The sequence below is a fragment of the Medicago sativa genome, chromosome 8 (assembly GCF_051527215.1).
Source record: "Medicago sativa cultivar Bolivia chromosome 8, Bolivia_mono, whole genome shotgun sequence".
Classification (NCBI taxonomy): Eukaryota; Viridiplantae; Streptophyta; class Magnoliopsida; order Fabales; family Fabaceae; genus Medicago; species Medicago sativa.
This window is the reverse complement of record NC_140756.1, coordinates 71,823,153-71,846,685: the sequence shown is the minus strand read 5'-3', so window position 1 is coordinate 71,846,685 and position 23,533 is coordinate 71,823,153. Positions and strand designations below refer to the sequence as shown.

Sequence of the window (23,533 nt, the reverse complement as noted above, 5' to 3'; positions counted from 1 at the left end):
TGAAAGGATTTATATACGTGGTACTAAATTGCAGTTAATATCTTCCTTTGCTAGGGGTGACAAAAATACACATGCTCACGGGTACCCGTGGGTAAAATCCGTCACGGTTATGGAGCGGGTAGCTAAACGCGTATCCACGGGTATAATAAACGGATATTTGACTACCCATTATTATATGGACACAGACACGGATTGGATTGTATCCATACCCACGGGTACCCATACCCGATAATAAATTAAGTAAATTACTAATATATCCTTATATATCATATCTTATTACTTAAAGTTGGTACCTTATTGAAGAAAATTTTACCGCCCACCTAAAAATCCTCAATAATAACCTATTTTTAATTCATCTTATTAAGTTCACCGTTTCCACTTCATTCACATCATAAAACATATAGATTATATAAGAATCATGAATTTTCTATGAATTATGTATGATTTATGAAATTTTGAATGGATTATGTATGGATGTTTAAAAGTTGAAGTTTTTTGGGAATTAAAAAACGTTATTATTTGTACCAAAAAATAAATAAATTCAAAACTCCATGGGTACCCATGGATACCTCAATACCCACGGGTAGCCGTATAGTGGGTACCTACGAGGATACGGGGCGGGCACGAGTATCATATTTATCCAACGGGGCGGGGACAGGTATCATATTATCCGTACCCATGGGTATCCATTGACATCCCTAGCCTTTGCTGTAGATCATGTGAAAAGATTTATATACATTGAAGCTAAAATACAAAATGATATAAATTAGGTAGAGAGGCTTTCAGCTATCTGTCTGATGCAGAAGTTTGTTCACCTGAAAGAACTGGATACTAAATTGCAGTTAATATCTGCCTTTGCTGTAGATCATGTGAAAGGATTTATATATGTTGAAGCTGAAAGTCAAAATGATATAAATCATGTAGCTTTGGTAATAGGGTTTTCATTGGTTAGGCTTTGATAAAATAGTTAAAAGTTTTTAAAAATATAAAAATTCGAAAATAGTTAAAAAAAATCGGTGAGGTAGCCCTCAACCAAGCAACACTAAAAAAATCCATAAAAGGTTGTCACAATAGTCTCTGATCGTATGAAAACATACATATATGCATCTTTCGTCAATCGGTTTGGTTATCAATGTATCTTTCATCGATTAATTTAATCCTCAAATGTAGCTTTCATTAGTGAAATTAATCCATAAAAGGGTTAAATATACCAACTTTTTGTTTTAGTCCCTCTAATTTTCTTCAACTTTTTGAAATTGACTGAAAAAATTGCAACTCACACCAACATGAATTCAATGAGGAACCTCTTTATCACTGGTGTTGCCCTTTTCTAAATTCTAAGGTCATTTTGTTCTTTTAATTTCAAACATATTTATTATTGTTTTCATTCATTTTCAACACTTTTAAGAGCTACATGACTTGCACTTAGGGTCCTTGATCCCTTTCCTTATACCACAAAACGATTCATTGTTTTTTTTTTTTAAGAGATGATCATTGCTCTTGGATGCTTCTAATGTTTGGTTGTCCATTTTCCATTTTTCAACTCAAACTCAAGGTGGTCGATCAAGTGCAAACTTATCAAACACCATGGGTTTGTCTCAGATTAGTAAACTGTATTTTGATCAGCAGGGGCATGATGTACTATGAGATTCCTAATTGGCTACTTTCTCTTCATCAAAGATTTAGAGCTCCATATGTTTGGTCCTAAATATGAAGCACTGCATTATGTAATAGGGATATGGTACTTAGGTTGTCGCAATAAGTGATAGGAGTTTGGAAATTCACTTTTAAACTCAGTAATCAAGGACGGTATCCACAAAATTTCTGCAACACAATGTTGTTGTATTTTGACAATTTATTGTTTTAGTAGCGACTCAGGTTCAAATACTAATAAATTTTAGCAATAAACAAATTTTGGTAAATATTTCTAATGTCTGTGGAATATTCAGTAATTTGCTCATTTTTCCTTCGTAACAAATTTTTTAAAAGATATTTAAGACTATGCGGTACCGCTAACACAATTACAATATGTAAATTATTTTTCATAAATGACCCTGAAACAAATATTACCACATCTATAATCGGAAATGGATGGAAAAGATTTTGCTTATGTAATCGCAACACTCCTGAAACTAGATTGGAATTCAAGTGTGACTCAATCATGGCAAAAAACATCATTATTATATTCAGATTAACTGGACAACAATAAAAAAATTATTAATGATAACAAAAAAAAAATAGTTAGATTAACTAAATGGTTTTCTCTAATAGATAACTATTGGCAGGGAAAATGCCGAGAAACCTTTAGGTGGTGAATGTGCTTACCTTTGGGATTGAAGATGATGATGCCGTTTTGGAAATGTAACTTTGTAATCCATTAAACACCACTACTTTAGAATCTATGTTGTATAACTTCTACTTCGGTTTCATTTATGGCAGACCTATCTATTATTTGATATGTTATGGATCATGATTTTTTATATTTATAAGCATGTAATATCTATGTTCACAATCAGTTCACTTTTAACCGTTAACAAATGTGATTGCCAACAAAATTATCCGGAAAAAGAAAAAAAAGCAATCCACCCCGTGCGAAGCACGGGTTGACAACTAGTTATGAATAAAGAAACTCATTGATTCTCTTTCATGCATTTTGCTTTATGGTGAAGGAAAGATATTGGGGAATTAGTCATTTTGGTCCCTGAATGGAAAATGAGTAGTCACTTTAGTCCCTGAATTGAGAGAAATTGCAAAACAGTCTCTGAATGTAGACTCTGTTGGTCAATTTCTGGGACTAAAGTGACTAACGGAGTCTACCTTCATGGACCAAATTGACTAAAGGAGTCTGCATTCAAGGACTAAATTGACTAACAGAGTCTACATTCAGGGACTATTTTGCAATTTATCTGCATTCAGTGATTAAAGTGACGACTTCTTTCCTATTCAGGGACTAAAGTGACTAATCTCCCGAAAGATATTTGATTTTGATTTATCTTTATTAAGTCACAAGTCAAATCATTTATTCTTACTACATAAAAAACATTTTTGGTGTAGTTGTCCAACATGTTAATCCTTGGATAAAATAAAATACATGAAACCAAAAAAAAAAAAAAAACATAGAGTTACTCTTCAAGTAAAAATGGAAAATTGGTGAACACAACTTCATCGGATGGTTATTGGTGATTCGTCTACATTTGTCCTTGTTGTTTGTTATGTCAACATGTATTTTCTTTTTTATATACTGTATTTTTTTTTACTATTATCTCCGATCTTATTTATAAGCGAAAGTTGAGTCAACAAAAATTGATGTATTTGGACTGAATTTTTAACCAATACATCAACTTTTGTTGACTCAAATTTCTCTTAAGCAGGACCGGAGAAAATATCAAATATGTGCTATGTTCAGAAAGATAACAAAGTGTTGAAACTCAAACTTGTAATCATGTAAGAAAGTGATTCAATTGCATATCGTTGTTTTAAATCAAATGCTCATGATGACAAATGAAATGATAAGGACCATAATTAAGAAAGAAACACAAGAAATTTAAATTGTCGTGCAAGTTGAACTGTCGTTCAATTTGACGTAAGTAATTAAATTTGTTTTGATCTACTAATAATGTGAGTGAAAGAGAGTATCCGTGACATTTTTAGTTTCTATCGTGGGTTGCCGGCTATGCCTCTTGATTTTATCATCATTCTTAATTAATTAACATCAAACTCAAAATGATGAAGGCAAAGAAATAATTCAATATAACAACGCCCCCTCCACGTTCAGTCGCTTTGCTCACTCGCAAAGTTACAAAACAATGCTCAATGCCCATAATAATCCCATCAAAATAAGAAAAGACCCATAAAATCTTAAAGATAGGGAAGCATTTGCAATAAATTGGTATGATATTTTTTTTTTCTTTACTCAATAGGTATGAGACTAACACATATCCACCTAAAACTAACCACTCATACTTAAATAAATTTATAGTGAAAGAGGATCTTGCGAATCCATCGTGAACTTGTAATTCGCGATCATTTCTTTCGTTACGTATTTCTTTCGTTGCGTACCAGTGTATAGTAATGTTGATTAAAAATCTTCACAAATTTAGTATGACTAATATACATATACCTCTATCAATCCGCTCTTGTCTTGCCACCCTAGCATAAAGTTAAATGTTGTATAAGCAAAATCTTCAAATTAACTCCTTGTTAATTTTTCTTTTATTTCCTAATATTATAACTTGGGTCGGCAGAGTTGGTCATCGATTATCATATTATCCACCTGTAATACTACTTTGTGACTGCTTCCAAGTTAGAGGACAGAAATTTGAGCTGCTCGATGACCAAGAATAAAAATATGTATATGAATGACCAATCAGGAGAATTGGTAACAATTTTTTCTTATAAAAATGAGTTTCAATGTCTAGAGTCTTCTATTTGGAAGAGGGAGATTAACTCTATGGGATTGGCTTAGTTAAGTATTAGTGTTGTTTTTTTTTTTTTTTGTCTTCTATTTTGTTAAAAAAAAATAACTAAATTGGAGTACTTATCCGTATAGCATTACCAAAACGTTAAGTTTAGAATTTTTATATGTACCCTTTTGCTTATTTTTCAAGTGTGATACAGACAGCAAGATGTGAAATTACATGAGCGAATAAAAAATTAGAAAAGATTAAAAGAATAAGAGCAAGAAAAACCAAAAACAATTACTAAGCAGAATTTTTAAATTGGACAAGAATATTCGATAAAAGGCACCCAAGAGAATAACCATGCCAACATTTCCCAGAACTCGTTGTGTATTTTGACCAAATTTAAGGCCATCCCAGTGTAAGTAAAATTACATTGCGAATGGCTCTATCACATCGAGTAAGTCAACACAAATGCGATGGATGCAAATGAAAAGAGAATTCAATTTTGACATAAAACTACAATAATATCAACACTCCAATATCAAAAGTTGGTACCTACCCATCATTTATACCATGGATTATAAACAACTTATACCATGGACCACTTTAATATATAGTCTACTATAGATTAGTATTTAAAAATGGTAAAGGTTAATAAGTGTCCTCGAAGCATTCTTTAAACAATTAAAAATAGTAACTTTCACACAGAAAGTTGCATTTGTTAGTAACTTTCACGTGTTATACTAACTAATTATTTAACTTGTATTTTCAAGATATAATTTATTATAAAAATTCCTTAAACAATGCGTTAAGACATTTGTTAGTATAACTCATTAAAAATTTATCTAAAACTTAAGTTTTTGTTCCTCATCAATTTCACAACTAAGGTAATGTGATTGATATTGATTTGACAAAAAAAAATGAGTTTATTTTTTATTTGTAATTGTAAGAATTATATTGCTTGTCTATTCTCATTGATTTGGCAACCATATATACAACAATACATTAACTCCAATTAAGGTGGGAGTTATTGTACAATTAACTATAATTATTTACACAATGATGAATAGTTATTGTACAATTAACTATAATTATTTACACAATGATGAATAATAAATGTGATCAACTCTTGCTGTATTCTAACACACCCCCGCAGTCGAAGCGGGAGGCCGCCGTATGCTGAGACTGTCTCTGAAATCTTCAAATAGTATGCGCGGAAGACCTTTCGTGAAGATGTCGGCAATTTGATAACGAGATGGAACATGAAGAACACGGACTTGTCCACGGGAAACTTTTTCACGAACAAAGTGAATGTCCATTTCAATATGCTTAGTGCGTTGATGTTGAACAGGATTACCAGAGAGGTATATTGCACTAATATTATCACAATGCACTAAGGTAGCTTTAGGAATTGGGCAATGGAGTTCCAAGAGAAGGTTCCGGATCCAACAAGATTCAGAGACAACATTGGCAACCCCTCTATATTCGGCTTCAGCACTTGATCGAGATAGAGTTGGTTGACGCTTAGATGACCATGATATCAAGTTGTCACCAAGGAAGATGCAATATCCAGAGGTGGAACGTCGAGTATCGGGGCACCCACCCCAATCGGCGTCTGTGTAGGAGATGAGACCAGAAACAGAAGATTTATATAGATGTAGGCCATGGTCAAGAGTACCTTGAAGATATCGCAGAATGCGTTTGAGAGCATTCATATGTTCATCCTTTGGGTCATGCATGTGCAAGCACACCTGTTGTACAGCATATGATATATCTGGTCTCGTGAATGTGAGATATTGTAATGCACCTGCTAATCTCCTATAGTGTGTAGGATCTTTGTATGGAGAACCTGATGAGGTACTTAGCTTAGATTTGGTATCCACTGGCGTAGCTGTTGGTTTGCATGAGGTCATACCTGCTCGTTCAATTATCTCAGACGCATATTTTCTTTGACTAAGAAATAAGCCACCTGCATGATGTGTAACTGCAAGGCCTAAAAAATAACTTAGAGTGCCCAAATCTTTCATAGCAAATTCGGAGGCAAGAAGTGACATAATAGACTGACGAAGAGCATCAGATGATGCAGTAAGAATGATGTCGTCAACATAGAGTAAAATATATGCCATGTCATTATCTTTCCTATAAATGAATAGAGAATGATCAGATTTGCTATGGGAAAAACCGATGGTGAGTGCAAAATCAGCAAACCGTTGGTACCAAGCACGAGGGGCCTGTTTAAGGCCATAAAGAGATTTCTTCAATAAACAAACATAATCTGGATGGATTGGGTCTCGAAAACCCATCGGCTGATGCATGTATACGGTTTCTTGAAGTTCACCGTGAAGAAATGCATTTTTAACATCTAGCTGATGAATGGACCACGACTTTGATAGAGCTATAGTAAGTACTATACGAATAGTCGTTGGTTTCACAACTGGGCTGAATGTTTCATCACAATCTAATCCAACCTGTTGAGATCTTCCATCACCTACAAGTCGAGCTTTGTACCTCTCAAATGACCCATCTGATTTCTTTTTGTGACGAAATATCCACATAGAGCGAATAACATTAACATTTTGTGGACGTGGTACCAATTCCCATGTCTTATTTTTAATAAGAGCATCAAATTCGTCTAACATGGCAGCTTTCCAATTCGGGTCGGACAAGGCTGCCTTAGGGTTGTGGGGAAGTGGTGATGGTGTAATTGAGGTGGTCAAGTTGAATTGAGTTTTAGGTTTATGAATTCCATGCATACTGCGGGTTGCCATGGTTCGGGTTGGTTCTTGATGGATTTGTTGTGGAGTATGCATAGGAGATGTGAGTTCAGTTGAGACGGGTGGATGGGGTAATGGGTTAATAAGTATAGGGGAAGACGGTATTATGCTTTGGTTTGTCACATTAATGGGTGAGGCCTGTGTTATGGCAGGTTGTGGTGATTCAGTTGTAGGTGGTTCCGGTTCATCTTGTTTTGAATCATTTTGGAGGTGGTAGTGTAGAATTGGATGAAGGCCGTCATTTAAGAATTCATAGGTGTGAGTGGAGGGAGTATGTATTTTGGCAAATGGGAATTGGGTCTCATCAAATATGACATGTCTAGAAATTATTATTTTCTTGCTAGACAAATCGTAGCATTTGTAACCACGGTGATTTTGTGGATAACCTAAGAAGACACATGGGGTGGAGCGGGCTTGTAGTTTATTGATGGTGGTAGAGGGAAAGAGAGGATAGCACAAACACCCAAACACACGTAAATGTGTATACGAGGGATCCTTATGATATAAGTATTGAGTGGGGGAGTGATGTGAGAGAATCTTGCTGGGTAGAATGTTTTGAAGGTATGTGGTGATTTGTAGAGCATGGTGCCAAAATGATGGTGGCATAGATGAATGTGCAAGGCTAGTACGGATGAAATTATTAATTGCTCGTATTTTACGTTCAGCTTTTCCATTTTGTGGTGAAGTGTGTGGACAAGAAAAACGAAATACCATGCCATTTTTGTGACAAAATTGTGTAAAGTACTCGTTATTAAATTCTCGTCCATTATCACATTGAAAACATTTGATTGTAGTTCCAAATTGGGTTTTAATGAATGCATGAAATGAGGAAAAAATGGAAGGGACTTGTGACTTTCTTCCAATGGGAAATGTCCACACAAAATTGGTGTAATCATCTAAGAAAAAAAGGTAATATTTATGACCTGCTGAACTTAAAATTGGCGATGTCCACAAATCACTATGGATTATATCAAAAGGCTTGGAAGTATTAGAATTTGAAATAGAAAAAGGTAATTTAACATGTTTCCCATAAATGCAAGATTGACAAATAGAAGAACTAGAGATTTGTTTACACTCAATAAACTTATTTTTGCTAAGAAAACTTAAAACATTGGATCCAGGGTGTCCCAAACGGTTGTGCCATAAGGTAGGAGAGAGAGCTGCAAAGGTTGCTGGAGAGGTGGATTGATTTCTTGTGGTTGTGGTGAGAGGATATAGATCCCCTGTGCTATCACATCTCATTAGTGGCATCCCCGTCTGTATATCCTTCACAGAAAAACCAAAAGGATCAAACTCAATGGTAACATTATTATCAATTGTGAAACGACGCACAGATATTAAGTTTTTAATGAGTTTAGGGGCATGAAGGACATTGTTTAATGATAGGGGTGGATAAGGTGGGGAAAGATGTGTTTGTCCATAACCACGAATTGGAATTTCCTGTCCACTGCCAACAACGATATTTTTATTAATGCTCAAATTAGAATAAGTTGAGAGAGTACCTTGAGATGCAGTCATGTGTGCTGTTGCACCAGTGTCCATGTACCAATTTTCATCAGGAACATTCATGGACAGATTTTGCATTGCCGCATCAATGTCTGTAGGTGCATAATTTGAAGGAGTTGGTCCATGAGCACTGTAAGCCTGTGGTGGACGAGTTCCTGCAGCCACGGGAGAACGATTTGATGGTGGACGAACCCAATTGGATGTGGGGTAAGGACATGGTGGAGCTGCCCATGGTTGTTGTCCCCACGGTCCCCATTGTGGGTATGATGGCCACTGTTGTTGCTGCCATGGACGTGGATTGTATTGCTGTCCACTGTTTTGATTGTTGTTACTGCGACCTCGTCCTCTACCGCCACCATTTCTACCACGATTGTTGTTTTTGTTCTGACCGCGTTTTTGACCAAAATTATTACGGTGTGCTGGATTTCTGGAACCTTGGGTAACACCACGACTGTGACCAGAGGTGTCATCATTCGATTGATTTGTGGTGAGGAGAGCGGTGCCTGCGGCATTGGCTGTGGCAGCAGCTTGCTTTGCCTTGCGGGTTTCTTCGAGGATCAACCTCGATCGTGCCTCATGAAATAGCGGCAAAGGATTACTTTGTTGAATAAAAATAGCAACACCATCGTAGTTCTCATTTAGACCCGCAATTAACTGGAGAACTAACCTTTGGTTCGAAACCGGTGAACCAACGTTTGACAGTTGGTCAGCAATCATCTTGAGTTCTTGGCAGTATGCCGAGATGTTGGGAAAGTCATCCAAATGGACGCGTGTGAATTGGTTTTCCAGGTGGACGGCACGAGAAGCTTTGTTGTCCTGGAAAATGTTTTCCAATCGCTCCCATGTTTGCTGTGCGGTTGAACCCGGTGACATGATGGTGTGAAGGAGGTCAATGGAGATCGTTCCGTAAATCCATTGGCGAACGATTGCATCCAGGCGTGACCACTGTTCTTTGTCACTCTTGGCAGATTTTTCCTTTTCTGTAACGGATCCTTCTTTGTTACCGGCCGTTGCTTTATCTTTTTCATTTGAGGATTCTGTTTCTGGTGTGGTTGGGATTATGTGATCAATGACTTGGTAGACTGTGCAATGAGTTTTGAACAATTCTACCCATGTGGAGTAGTGATTGGTTTCCATTTCTAGAGTGATGGGAATGAAGTTTTTGATATTGTTCACGGCAAGGGCGGGGTGAAAGTTTTTGTTGTCTGCCATTGATGAAAATGAAAGAGAGTTGCGGCGGGTTTGTGTTTTAGGATCAGACTCGTGATACCATGTAAGAATTATATTGCTTGTCTATTCTCATTGATTTGGCAACCATATATACAACAATACATTAACTCCAATTAAGGTGGGAGTTATTGTACAATTAACTATAATTATTTACACAATGATGAATAGTTATTGTACAATTAACTATAATTATTTACACAATGATGAATAATAAATGTGATCAACTCTTGCTGTATTCTAACAATCAGTTTTGAAGGTACCAAATAGTAATATAACATAGTACTCCTTCTAGTCGTAATTTAACAATACATCTAGTTCAACAAAAGTTGGTATGCCTTAGTCGAAATTTGGACAGCATATATTAACTTTTGTTGACCTAAATGTCTCTTATGAATAAGACTGGAGGGAGTGTCAATTTTCAATTTATTAATATTATTTTGTGTATGATATGATTAAATTTGCCAAAAAAATTGTGGACATGAATTTTGGTGGGTTGTAGATGTATTGAAGGAGTTTGCTTCGAAGAAATGTGGTAAACTTGGGAAATTGTTGAAGGAAACTGGTGGTAGTCATGGGATTCAGATGAAGCATAGAGACTCCAGAGCTCCGAATCCTAGTCCAGTTAAGGTAATTAAGTTTCATGTTATAGTTTCAAATTGGTTCTTTACTCTTGTTAGACATAGATTAAGGTATTTTTACCACCTTTTTTGCAATTGACTTTGCTAGCATGAGTAATTATATAGAGAATATTATTTAAAAATAAATAAATGAATTTGTACTAAAAACTTTTAACTTTTAATTGTGTGTTTTACTTTTAACAAATTTTAGAGGTAATAAATTTAAAATTTAAAATTCAATTTTTTATGAATTGTATCGACTGTTTCTTTGTTTTGATCATATTATAAGTTTTTATAACCACGTTGAAACGCATCGTTATACCCTACGGAAACGGGTTTGTAATGCTAACAAAGTTTTAATCAACGTTTTATCAGACTTGACTTATCTTCCGAGTACTCGAGATTGATAAATCTCTTTTCTGAGATCCAAATCATTAACACCTGAATTATTATTTTTCAATCAAAGTCAGCTACTAATAATTTGTTGTTGCGTCCTACCAAACCTTTTGGTTGCTATGATGTTGGATATCCACTCTTACTACCTAAGAGGTTTACAAGAAGGGAGCTTCTATGGTGCAGTCAGAAAAATAGTAGCACATTAATAGTTATCCTAAATAGTTTTTTGGCATGCAGGGGCACATAGGAATGTGCATATTCTTACATAAGTAGCACATTAATTTATAAAAATTCCACTTAGTTATCCTAAATTCACGATGATAATCTAGCATCTAGTTGACTATGCAACGGAATATTAGGAAAGTACGTCAAACAATGCATGCTCCACAATCCAAACAATGATGATCCCTTTGTTCTGCCACTTTTATCACTTTTTGTTCCTTCACGTTTCCATTTCATAAAAGCACTACCAAATCATCAAATCTAAACAAAAAGTTAGTACCACTGGTAATCTAACAATCATAGGACGGTATGGATGCTTTTAATTCAAGATATGATCGCGATAATTATAAAAATGTAAAGGCAAATTATAAAATAAAATAAAAATAACGTTAAGAGTAAGATATTGAAATACATTTAAATTTAATTCAAAAATACTTGAACGAAGAATTAGTATATTTATAGAAATCAAAAACATATTTAACAAAAAAAAAAAATGTATCGTTTGGATCAACCATCCATGACCATTGTATTAGAAATCATAGTATGATTTGGCATTTTTCCCTTTATCTCTTGGTGTGTGTGCCTAATGCCTATCCTATGCAGTGCCTTTATTCATCTTTTATTTTTGTGTTGTGTCAGGTGGAACAGGCGACTCAACGAACGGAGAGCAATGGCAGCAGAAGCAATAACAGAAGTGTTGGAAGACATTTTGTTGGTGGTAGTGGCCAATGGAGGCCAGCCTTACAAAGCATTGCAGAATTTGGAACTTGAACTCACTTAATTAGTCCCTCACTCTCATAAATAAATCTTCCTTTAATTATGTTCCTTCCAATATAATTCATGTAATTGCCCCCTTCTTAATTTGTAGTAGTGCATTATACATAGGTTTTGTGTTAAATGTATGCATCTAGACCTTAGTAATTACCCAACTGTTAATCCATTCTATCATGCTATTTTGTTTGTTTAAAAAATTTCATGAACCATTTTCCATATGTCAACCTGGTTTGGAAATGTGTGCCTTTGCCTTGAAATTTTGATGGTGGATAGGTTTTTGGATTTGGATGTCCCACTGTTTTTCATATTTTTTCCATTCTTGATGTTGTGGTCCTAAATGTCCCTTTATGCTGAATTGGCCACTATTAGTGTATAAGTTTAGCACGCTTTGGCATGAACAACGTTGTGATCAGTAAACTTTTTTTTTTTTTGAGGAATTGTGATCAGTAAACTTGTAAAGAGTTTCGCATTGGATTGAATGAGATACGGTCTAAAATTATGTTTATAAGTAGTTGACAATTTTTACATTAGATGAAGATTTATTGAATATCGTATTAGATGAGATATGACATAAAAATATATTTCTAAGTCGTGCGGAGCCTTCAACTTAGAGTCGTTTTTGCAAGATATATCAACTTTCGATTTCGACTTCTATGTAGCACCAACACGACCCTGAAACATATCATTACTAGTGGCGATTTCGTGTCAATGTTATGTCAGGTGTTTATGTCTCGATCGATGATTCGTTGCTCACATACAACAGCCACCAGATAATTTTGAGTCCAAGATAAAAACAAAAAAAAAACATGCATGCGCATCAACATTTACATGTAGTGCTTTTTTTTAGATAACATTTACATGTAGTGGTAGCTCCACTAAGTACTGTTTTTAGATTATGGTTTGTTTGTTACCTCGTTTGTTGTTTTGATTGAATCACTGGTCAATGGGGCAATCACTTTATCCCCTGTTGTTCATCATTCCGACCTTTAATTCAAAAGAAAGGTTGTTTGTCCTAAATACTGTCTTGATGTTTTGTCAATATATTAGGTCCCTTCAATTTGTGGTATTGATATATTAATTGCGAAAATAAAACTATAGATGTGTATTCCTGATAAGTCTTTATTGTACTTTTTGTTAAATGAGCTTGAATGATGTTTCTAAACCTTAGAATCTACCCCAAAAGTCTGTCAGTCTTTCGAGTTTAGCCTATTGATTTCCTAAAGATTCCTTCTTTTGATCTCTTTATCCTTTTCCACACGTAAAATTGTGTTGAAACTGTCTTTTTATAGACATGGTCGCGCATTTGTGCTTGGACGCAAAACTAGAACCCACCCCAACATGCCTCCAGCAGTCTCCTGCGCCTGGACACAAAATGGTAAAACGAATTTTAAGGCAGTTTTCAACATCTATGGAAGAGATGCATTATCACTACAAGAAGTTTAGAAAGCATTGTTTCCAAAATAATTGAAGAAGTTTGAAGAAATAGGAGCAGGAGATCCTCCAAAATTTTGGGGTCCAAAACATTTTTTTTATATATAATGCATAAAATAATCGATTATATGCGCCAATCATCTCCTCAAACTTTAAACTATATATTTTCAAATAAAAAACACAATTTTTTTTTTCTTATTATTTAGAGCACTCCTTGACCCTTGTAATATTTAGCCCGTATTTAAAATAGCAAAACTTTAACAACAAATATTATCAATTTTTATTTTTTGCTCTTTAAAAAAAATGGCTTTTTTATACCAGGGGTCTATGTTTAGTGTTTACTATGAGAGTCGGGTCTTCAATTTTACAAGGACGGCCTGAATAGGAGATTAAGTTGTAGAAGGATTGTACATAAGAGGTCGATCAGCCAAAAGAGATTAAGATCCAAGTCAAAAGATGGCATAGTGAGGATCATCTTAAGAAGTAGTACCCTAAGGGTGTATTTGGATGGAGGGGAAGGGAGGGGAGGGTCTAGTTTTCTTTTTTAAATTACGGACATTATAAAATAATCTTTTGAAAATTGAATTAATAACATGATAAATGATCATATAATACTTCAAAAACACTTAATTTATTTTAAAAAAATATTTTACATTGTTCCTAATTTAAAAAATAAAAGTGAGTCCTCCCCTCCCTTCCCCTCCTAAACCCTCAATCCAAACACACCCTAAAGGTAAAACTCATCATGAATGGGTTATTGATTCTCGTTGTATATTTCATATGTTCCCAAATAAGAGAGTGGTTCATATCCTACGAAGATAGACATGTAGGATAAGTTTTGTTGGGTAATAATAAAGCCTGGAAGGTAACTGGAATTGGCTCCATAAAGCTCAAACTTGTAGATAGAGGGATAAAGATCTTGCATCACGTGAGACATGTACCTGATTTGAAGAGAAAATTGATTTCTCTTGGAATTCTAGATAAGCAAGGTTATGTTTACAAAGTTAAAGTTGGAGTTCTAAGAATCACAAAGGGTTCCATGGTGTAGATGAAGTGAAAATTGGAAAATGGGCTATATTTGCTTCAAGGATGCACTCTAATTTGCATTTTTGATATAGAATTTGGCATGGTTTAACAAGTTCAGAGGCTAAAGTTATAAAGATAAAGACCAGATGATGACACTACACCGCAGAATTAACTATAGTAGAAGAAATAAGTATTATTAAGTGGTGAAATAGGTTGAGATGAGCCTATAATTACGATGAAGTTGTGAATGTCAGAAAATCTCGAGAATGGATTGCATCAATGAATGAGGAATTAAGTTCCTTGCACAAAAATGGTAGTTGGCTACTAGTTAACAAGGCTAAACGCATGAAGAATATGAGCTGCATATGATTATTCAAACTAAATGAGGGAATTACATGAATTAAAATGCAAGATACAAAGAAACATTGGTGGCAGGAGGATTCACATAACATGAGGGAATTGATTACAATGAGGTGTTTTCACCTCTTTTGAAACATTCTTCAATCAGGACAATTTTGACCTTAGTTGCTCAAGAAGTTAATGTGAAAATTATTTTCTTGCATGGACAGCTTGAGGAACAAAATCATATAACTCAACCAGAGCTTTTTATTAAGAAGGATGTAGAAGACAATATATGATTTTTGAAAAGTTCTCATGGCCTCAAGCAATCCCTTAGGAAGTGGTACAAAAGCTTTGACACTTGCATTTTGAATAACGGTTTTAGAAGGTGTGAATATGATGGTTTTGTTACCTAAATGAAACCATGCATAAATTTGTAGACTATATGCTCCTCAAAATATATGACATGACGTTGATTGCATGCAGCATCAAGTACATAAACATTGGGAAGCTACGCATTGGGTTTTTAGATACCTAAAAGGTGCTTCTGAAGTGGGTATATTCTCTACTCAAGGGATGATGGCAGCAATGGCAGAGTTACTAGTTTGTGGATTCAGATTATGCAATGTGTGTTAGGTAATTGGAAATTATTTTTTCTTTTGACAGAAGATAAATGGGAAGTTAGTGGGGTAGTTATTTTGTTATCTTCTTATAACAATATTTAAACTCCAATTGAGAGGGAAGTGAATCTTAAGACTTATAAAGAGATGCGATTCATTCTAATGAGAACTATTCTTTTCCTACATTATTTTCTTCTCAAATATTCTCTATTCTAATTGCTCTCTAAATCAATATTTATGCAAAATACTTTTTAGTTCATAGCACTTATTTTATTTTAAATTATAAAGGGAAAAAAGGGATTTTAGTAAAAAATAATAAGGGTAAAATTGATATAAAAATGATATACTATAAACTCAAAAACTACTTGAAGTGGCGTCTAAAATTCGGTATAGGCTAGAGAAAAAATGTTATAAACTCGTGAGAAATTGAAAGTTACAAGCATATTCATTTTAATCACATAAATTTATAAGCTACGCACTTTATCCCTTTGTTATAAGATCCTCCAACAAAGTTATAATAAGAAGAGAAATGATATTTTGACAACCACTTTTTGATAACTTTTGGACAACTTTCTCTCTTACTCACATGATGTTGTTATCCTCCCTCTTCCTTTTTCTCTCTCCATTGTTTTTGACCAATAAGAAGTGAGAAAAACAAGGTTGTCAACAAAGTTGTCATCAAATGGATGTCAAAATATCATTACTCTAATAAGAAATAACAAATTTATCATTTATCATAAGAAAGGACAAAAAATTATGTTTCCCAATGCTAATTAAATATGAACATTTTTGTAACGAAATCATTAATGCATTGGCCACTAAATGGATCGCTCTAACACTCGTCGAGTAGACAACGAGTGGAGTGTGCATAAGCCCCTTTAAAGATAGGGACGAGTACTACATGAGCTCGTAAGTCAAGTACGAAACGAGCGAAGGAGAGCGACCTTGTCTTGCTTCTGGCGAAGCGGTCCACCGCTTCATAGGAGCGATAACGAAGTCGTATAAAGGTAAACAACTCGTATAGCGAGCTTACTTATCGATTTTTTTGTTTACTTTAACATTAAGAGTGGTTGCTATTGACTTCTCGAGTATGCAAAGCGCTTTTTCGTCTTTTTCGACCTATTGGTACTTGTCGAATTGAAACTAGAGGATTAGAAGATCTGCCAACATTGGCTATATTTAAGGAAATATTTTTTCAATCGTTGTTATAGCTATTGCGGCGGTTGAAGCAGCTATTGGACTGACTATTGTTTCCGTAATTGCTTGTAACAGAAAATCAACCCGTATCAATCAATCGAATTTGTTGAATAAATAGCATTAATTAATCATTTATACTATATATAAAGAAAACTACCCCTTTTAGCACACTTTTGGGTTCGATTTTTCTTTCCAAAAATACCCTTAATTTTTAATTTTAATTTTATTTTAAATACAAATAACACATGTAATAAATAAATAAGAATACATTTAATTTAAATAGAAAACTCACACACAATTCCTTATGAATTGTTCTTACTGTTAGCTAGTTATAAAATAACACGTGGATTACTAATACATGTCACTAATCGTCCCCGTTAACCCTCTTTTACCTCTGTTAACCACATATCAAACTCACAAAAAACTAGCACAAAACAAAAACTCATGTCACTTTTTTATGTCGTACATTTGTGTTGTTCCCCTCGATACAACCGACAAAGATTGCCAAGTATTTTCATATCCCTTTTACAAAAAACAGTATTTTCATATTATTTTATTACTTTCACAAAAAACAGTATTTCCATTTTAATTTTATTATTTTATTAATATAAGTTACTCTTCCTTAGCCTTTGATCAATTGTAAAAAACGTGAGCAAAAAATAATGGTAAAGATTGGACTTTAAATACTCTAAAAAAGATTAGTAACAAACGTAAGCAAAAAATAATGTAAATAATGTTAAAGATTGGACTTGAAATGCTCTAAAAAAAATATTATTAACAAAAATGGTAAAGATTGGACTTTAAATACTCTAAAAAAGATTAGTAACAAACGTAAGCAAAAAATAATGTAAATAATGTTAAAGATTGGACTTGAAATGCTCTAAAAAAAATATTATTAACAAACGTGTGCAAAAAATATTGTTAAAGATTGGACTTTAAATCCTCTAAAAAAATATTAGTAACAAACGTGAGAAAAAAATAATGTTAAAGATTGGACTTTAAATCCTCTAAAAAAAATATTAGTAACAAACGTGAGCAAAAAATAATGTAAATAATGTTAAAGATTGAACTTTAAATCCTCTAAAAAAATTATTAGTAACAAACATGAGCAAAAAATATTGTTAAAGATTGGACTTTAAATCCTCTAAAAAAAATATTAGTAACAAACGTGAGCAAAAAATAATGTTAAAGATTGAACTTTAAATCTTCTGAAAAAAAGATTAGTAACAACCATGAGCAAAATATAATGTTAATGATTGGAGTTTAAATACTCTACTAAAGATTGAACTTTAAATCCTCAAAAAAAAGATTAGGACGCAAAATATTTTAGAAAAAGATTTGTTAACACTATATTAAATATTAATAAGTAGGGTTCTAACAGTTCATAGTTCATTCCCGCATTGTTTAGTTTTTCTCATCCTTTCTCAGCTATCTGCATTATGAATTATATTTGACTTTGCTGGTTTATAGTCTCTCCGTTCCTTTTTAAGTGTCGTTTTAGAAAATTAATACGAAAATAACAAAGTGTATTTTTGCACATTTTCTTCCTATTATACCCTCAATTTAATCCACCAATATATTCTTATTTTTTCGCACACACTTTATCTTTCCAATAAATTTAATATGTTATATTTCTCTCGTAATAAACATTTGTTTTTTTTAAAAGATCATAACAAACATTTGTTAGTTACTATCTTTTTCTCCAACAAATAATTTTTTTTTTGCACACTCTCTCTCTCTCTCTCTCATAACAAACATTTGTCATATATGTTCTTCCTTTTGAACATTCATGGAGTTTTTATTTTTTTCAATGAGTCTTCCACTATTCCTTCCTTTTGAACATTCATGGAGTTTTTATTTATTTTTTTATCAAATTTGTTCTTTTACTTTGCACTTGAAATTTTTAACAATTATTCATCTTATTTATAAAATTTTAACTCTTCATAAAACCATTGTTGCAGGCAAAAAAAAAAATTGTTTAAATCTGAAGATAAAAAGAAACAAATTTTGTTTTAAAAAAACAAACAAATTTTGTTTAAAAGAACAAACTTTAGTTTTCCAAATATATAGCATTAATTAGTTTTATTGAAAAAGATAAGAGTAACCAAACGAAGAAAAAGATACGAGTAATTGACAGGGTATAATTGATAAATTGTACCCTTAAAATACCAAAACGACAGTTAAGTTGGAACGAAAAATTCACCCTTAAACAACACTTAAAAAGGAACGGAGGGAGTAAGTGATTATGAGTCAAAAATAATTTTGTTATCTGCCTTGACAATATTTTGTTTATAAATCAATATATCAATAATTTCTATTAATATTTAAAAATTAAAAAAATTTAATCAAAATTATACAAACAAACATAATAAAATAATCACATGCATTAGAGCCGTAGAAAGAGCGAACAGACAGGCACGATTGTGCCCGTCTTTCCGCAAGTAATTAATAAAAAAATCAATTCCTATAGAGTGTAATATTTATCAATTCAAAAAAGGAATATGAAATAGACATGAAATCAACATGAAGCCTATTCCTACCCTAGTTTATTGGCTTTTAGGTCGGTGATAAAATTTCCAAAATAGTTTTATATTAAGGGACAAAGAATAAGTGAAAAAAGGTCTTATACTCACATCGTTTCTAATTATAAGCCTCTTTAAAGAGTAGTTTTTGCCTCCAAAGCGTTTGTTTCAAGTTATATTTGTAGATTTATGGGAATAAAACGATAGGAATACACATGCCTAGGTTTGTTACAAGTTTACTAAATTTTATTCTCGGGTATAAAACGTTCCTGGGAATAAAGTTCCCATGGAGATGGGAATAAATTCATGAGTAATTACCTATTATAAGTCCTACTTTTATGGTTCATAGAAATATTATAATGTTAAGCAAACATCTTTTTTCTAAATACCTTGGAATAAAATTTTCATCTTTATGATCCAAGGAATGTTATTCCCAGTAATAAATTTGGTAAACTTGAAACAAACACACCCTAAGCTATCAAAATATTTTACATGCATTTATTATTTTCTTTCAAAGATATCACATATTATTAATATTACTAATTTACCTTAAAATATGATAAGTTAAATTTAGTAAATACATCATTTGGTCATTATTATAAGTAAAAATTTACATTTTAACTTCATTTAATAAATGATGTATGCGGTCTTTAATATAGACCACATACATTATTTATTTTATTTTTTTAATAACACATACATCATTTATTGAATACCAAAAATATTAAATTTTACTTATAATAGTGACCGGAGAGTGCATTAATACACAAAAGGTAATTTTAAGAAAATCTACATACTAAGCAAACACATTAAATTTAAGAATCACTTTCAATATATGAAAATTATGAACATAGGGAGTGTTAACTTTTTATAGACTTGAAATTTGATATTTTCAAACAAAATTTAAGCCTACTTTGTTTGATGTTGAAAGGTAGTAAGTAAATGTATGTTTAAACATATTTGAGTTAGTTTGATGGTGTTAGTTTGAGTCTTTGAAGTCTACTTTTCTTCAATATCTTATATTTGATTCTCTTTGATATTAATTTTGATAGACTAGTTTAATAACCTATTTTAAAAAAAAAGTCTAAATAGAAATAGTAACAACATGGCTTTGGGATACAAGAGGAACGATTGTCCAAACCTAGGCTAACTTTAATTGCACATGGGCTCACTATTTAGATGGTCCCCTTCGACATTATTTTCATTAAAGAAATCTTGAAAAAAAGTACTCTATCCTACAATAATTCTTACTACATTTCTCATAAATTATAAATTGTTTCGGAGAAAAAAAATTGTCCTAAATTATAATGCTAATGAAAAGCTACTTTTTCAACTATACTCTCAACTATTTACGAGTACTTTGAAATTTGAAAAGGGACATATAAAAAGGAATAAAGAAAATACTCAAAAAAGTTATATAATTAGGAACAAAGATATTAGAAAAGATGACATATATTATGAGACGAAGAGAGTAGTAATTACAAACAAATTTAATACTATTAGTATCAATTTTCTTAATTCCCTTGATCTTTTCAAAAAGTTCTTAAAATAATGGATGAATGTAGTACTTATTAGCATGACCCATGAATCATTTAAGTAATTCTGATCTAATAATAACTAATTTTCATGATTCCTTTAAGAAAAACTAATTTTCATGTCATTAATTAACTTTCCTTAAAAAAATGTCATTGATTAACTTAGACGTCAAGTAAACATCTCACTTACCACATCATAAAAATCTAACCCCAACGTATATACACAGAGAAAAATTCAAAAAAAAATTATCAAATAGTTTAGTTATTAGATTCACATAGGAGAAATGAAAAATCCGATGTTTGAACACTATCCCTACGAATAATATCTCTGATAGCTATCAATTAAACTGCAATTAGTCAATTACGCAGCAAAAACTCAGTAATCTTAAAATCAATGGAACAAATATAACAAATCTAAAAATAGGCCATCAAAATCAAAAATATGTCAAAATAAAGGAATCAAAAGTTTCTTTAACCAAAACAAAAAAGAGAAGTCAAAAAAGTTAATGGAAGTGTGAGCTTTTGAAATTGAAAAAAGGAAGTGATGGGCTTAGTGGGGAAACAGCTCGATAATCCAATCCAGCCTAGTTGAATGTCCACATTACCCTAATAATTATCCTAAAGTAAGATAAAGCATAACTAGAATCTCTTTCAAATTTTAATCAAAAATCGTTACACTTACACACATTGAACGCGTATTCGATTCCTTAGTCGGTTTCAGGTATTTATGAAAGTACCAAGAAACTTCCCCTCACATATTCTTCTCCTTCTATAAAAAGCCTATTCCCCTCTCACATCACAAATATTCACTCTTTCTTTCATAAAAAAAATCGCTTATTTTTCATAATCACTTTTCAGATTCATCAAAAACATCATGAGCTACTACGATCATCAACAACAACCTCCAGTTGGTGTTCCACCCCCACAAGGTAACCCACTTTTGTTTTGTTTTCAAGTTTCTTTCTTTTCTTGTTTTTGTTTCATGGGTTGTTAAAAAAATTTGATTTTGATTATTGAATCTGATGAATTTGTGTTTTTTTTATTAAAGGGTATCCACCAAAAGATGCTTATCCTCCACCAGGTTACCCTCAACAAGGTTACCCTCAACAAGGGTACCCTCCTCAAGGTTATCCTCAACAAGGGTACCCTCAACAAGGTTACCCACCACAACAGTATGCTCAACAACCTCAGCAGAACAAAGAAGTTGGGTTTCTTGAAGGATGGTATGTCACTATTTTATGTCTCTTTTCTTTTTTGTTATGCATGTGTTGTTATTGTTGAGAAAAGTGTTTCCTTTTTTTGTTTTATTCGATGATTTTGAATTTTTAGTCAGATCAGGTTGACTTCAACAATTTCGATCTGGGAATGTTACGAAAAAAAATATATATATATTTTTGCAAAGTTGTTGAAATAATTGATTGATGAGGAAAATAAGGCATCTTTTAGATATTATAATATTTTGCATGTTAAATCAACATGATTTTTGTTGAATTAGGAAGTAGGAGTCAATGTATGTGATTGTTGGTATTGATTTTTAATTAAGGACAGCATGTTTTCTCTTAATAGTCAATTAATAGTCATAATAATAATAAACAATGAAATCTTAGGATATGTTTTGCAATTTGATTAAATATGATTTTGTTGAATTAGGAAATAAAAGGAGTTCCTTCAAAAAAAAAAAAGGAAATACAAGGAGTCAATAGATATAATTGTTGGAATTAATTTATTAATTAATCACATCATGTTTTCTCTTAATTCAAATAAGCCTGCTATATTAAGAGCATACAAACAGGAAATTCTAATGATTATTGGATATATGACAAATTGGTTTGGGAATACACATATACATTGTTTAATCATGATAACCTTAAGATCTGCAACATATGTGTGTATTTGTTTGCTTATATGATATGATATCTATCCATTGATCTTTGTTGATGTTCTAATATTGATGGGTTTGTAGAAGAAAAGTAATAGAAATTTGTGTTTTGTTTTGCAGTTTGGCTGCACTCTGCTGCTGTTGCATGCTGGATGCTTGCTTTTAGCTGTGGTTGAGAAGCTGCTTTTGACTCATTACTGCTATTCTGGGAGAAATGATGTTAGGATTTCTTTAGGTTATTAAATAGTAGATAGTATGTCTTATTTTGAGGATTTCTAATTCCTCCAGTTTCTATGATTCTGTATCTAAACCCAGTGAATGAATTCATGAATTTTATTTGTTTTAACTTTGAACTTCAAGTGAATGAAATTAACAATTTAAGCACCTTCTTTTAGCCTATGTTTGGTTTTGCATGCGGCACAGCACAATGCTGTTGTTATATCATTTTATTGTTTTCCTTCTAACACTAAACAATATCGGCTCTTCAACAAACGAATTGATCAGGAACTGAGAATAAGAACATAGTGACGCACTGACACCTACAATAATGAACACAATCCCATACGCCATAACTAGTGGAGTAGTATTATTACTAGCACTGCACAAGTTCCGAAGTGTGACTGCACTAGTTGTGGCCCTTTCTCTGTGTATGATTCAGAGGAACAACAATTAGCAGCTTTTGTTGTTGACGGATCAATGCACTGCGTGCAATAAAACCTCCACTAAATCAAATGTTTGCCTAAAGAGTCCTAAAGTGGATGATGATCCTCAAACTGCACATCAGTTAGGATGAAAGTGTGCACTCAAAAACTTTGGAGGCATAAATTGGGGCAACACCACAACAAAGATTTTCTATAAAATGTCCTCATATCATTTCCACGTATCACACGGTTTAGGTTATTTGCAAATGATTGTTAAATAACTGGTTACTTAAAATCAATTAAACACAAATTCCTATTTCCCTAACCAATCAATTAAAATACAAATTCCACATCAATGTCAGAAGTGTAATCCCCTCTCGTCTGCTTCATCGCAAGCAAGCTACCTTTCACCGTGCCACAAAAA

General features: G+C 32.8%; 2 protein-coding genes and 1 long non-coding RNA gene across 4 annotated transcripts; 2 read left to right on the top strand and 1 right to left on the bottom strand.

Moving 5' to 3' along the window:
* Positions 1–8,175: 8,175 nt before the first annotated feature.
* Positions 8,176–10,156, bottom strand: LOC146901188 (uncharacterized). 2 transcript variants are annotated; one of them, XM_085734464.1, is made up of 2 exons: positions 8,677–10,156; positions 8,176–8,440 (listed from the first exon to the last, which is right to left on the bottom strand). In XM_085734464.1, exons 1-2 carry the CDS (start codon positions 9,890–9,892, stop codon positions 8,406–8,408), a joined length of 1,251 nt encoding a protein of 416 aa, XP_085590590.1. In that variant the 5' UTR covers positions 9,893–10,156; the 3' UTR covers positions 8,176–8,405. The 2 variants fall into 2 exon arrangements, with proteins under 2 accessions (XP_085590590.1, XP_085590591.1); XM_085734465.1 differs by having other exon boundaries at positions 8,176–8,431.
* On the top strand, positions 10,154–12,201 carry LOC146901187 (uncharacterized). The gene is made up of 2 exons (XR_015022294.1): positions 10,154–10,537; positions 11,785–12,201. It is a non-coding gene; the product is annotated as an uncharacterized LOC146901187 (long non-coding RNA).
* A 9,192-nt stretch (positions 12,202–21,393) lies between these two features.
* Positions 21,394–22,852, top strand: WIH1 (cysteine-rich TM module stress tolerance protein). Its single transcript, XM_085733876.1, has 3 exons — positions 21,394–21,518; positions 21,638–21,812; positions 22,589–22,852. Exons 1-3 carry the CDS (start codon positions 21,464–21,466, stop codon positions 22,632–22,634), a joined length of 276 nt encoding a protein of 91 aa, XP_085590002.1. The 5' UTR covers positions 21,394–21,463; the 3' UTR covers positions 22,635–22,852.
* The last annotated feature ends 681 nt before the right edge of the window (positions 22,853–23,533 follow it).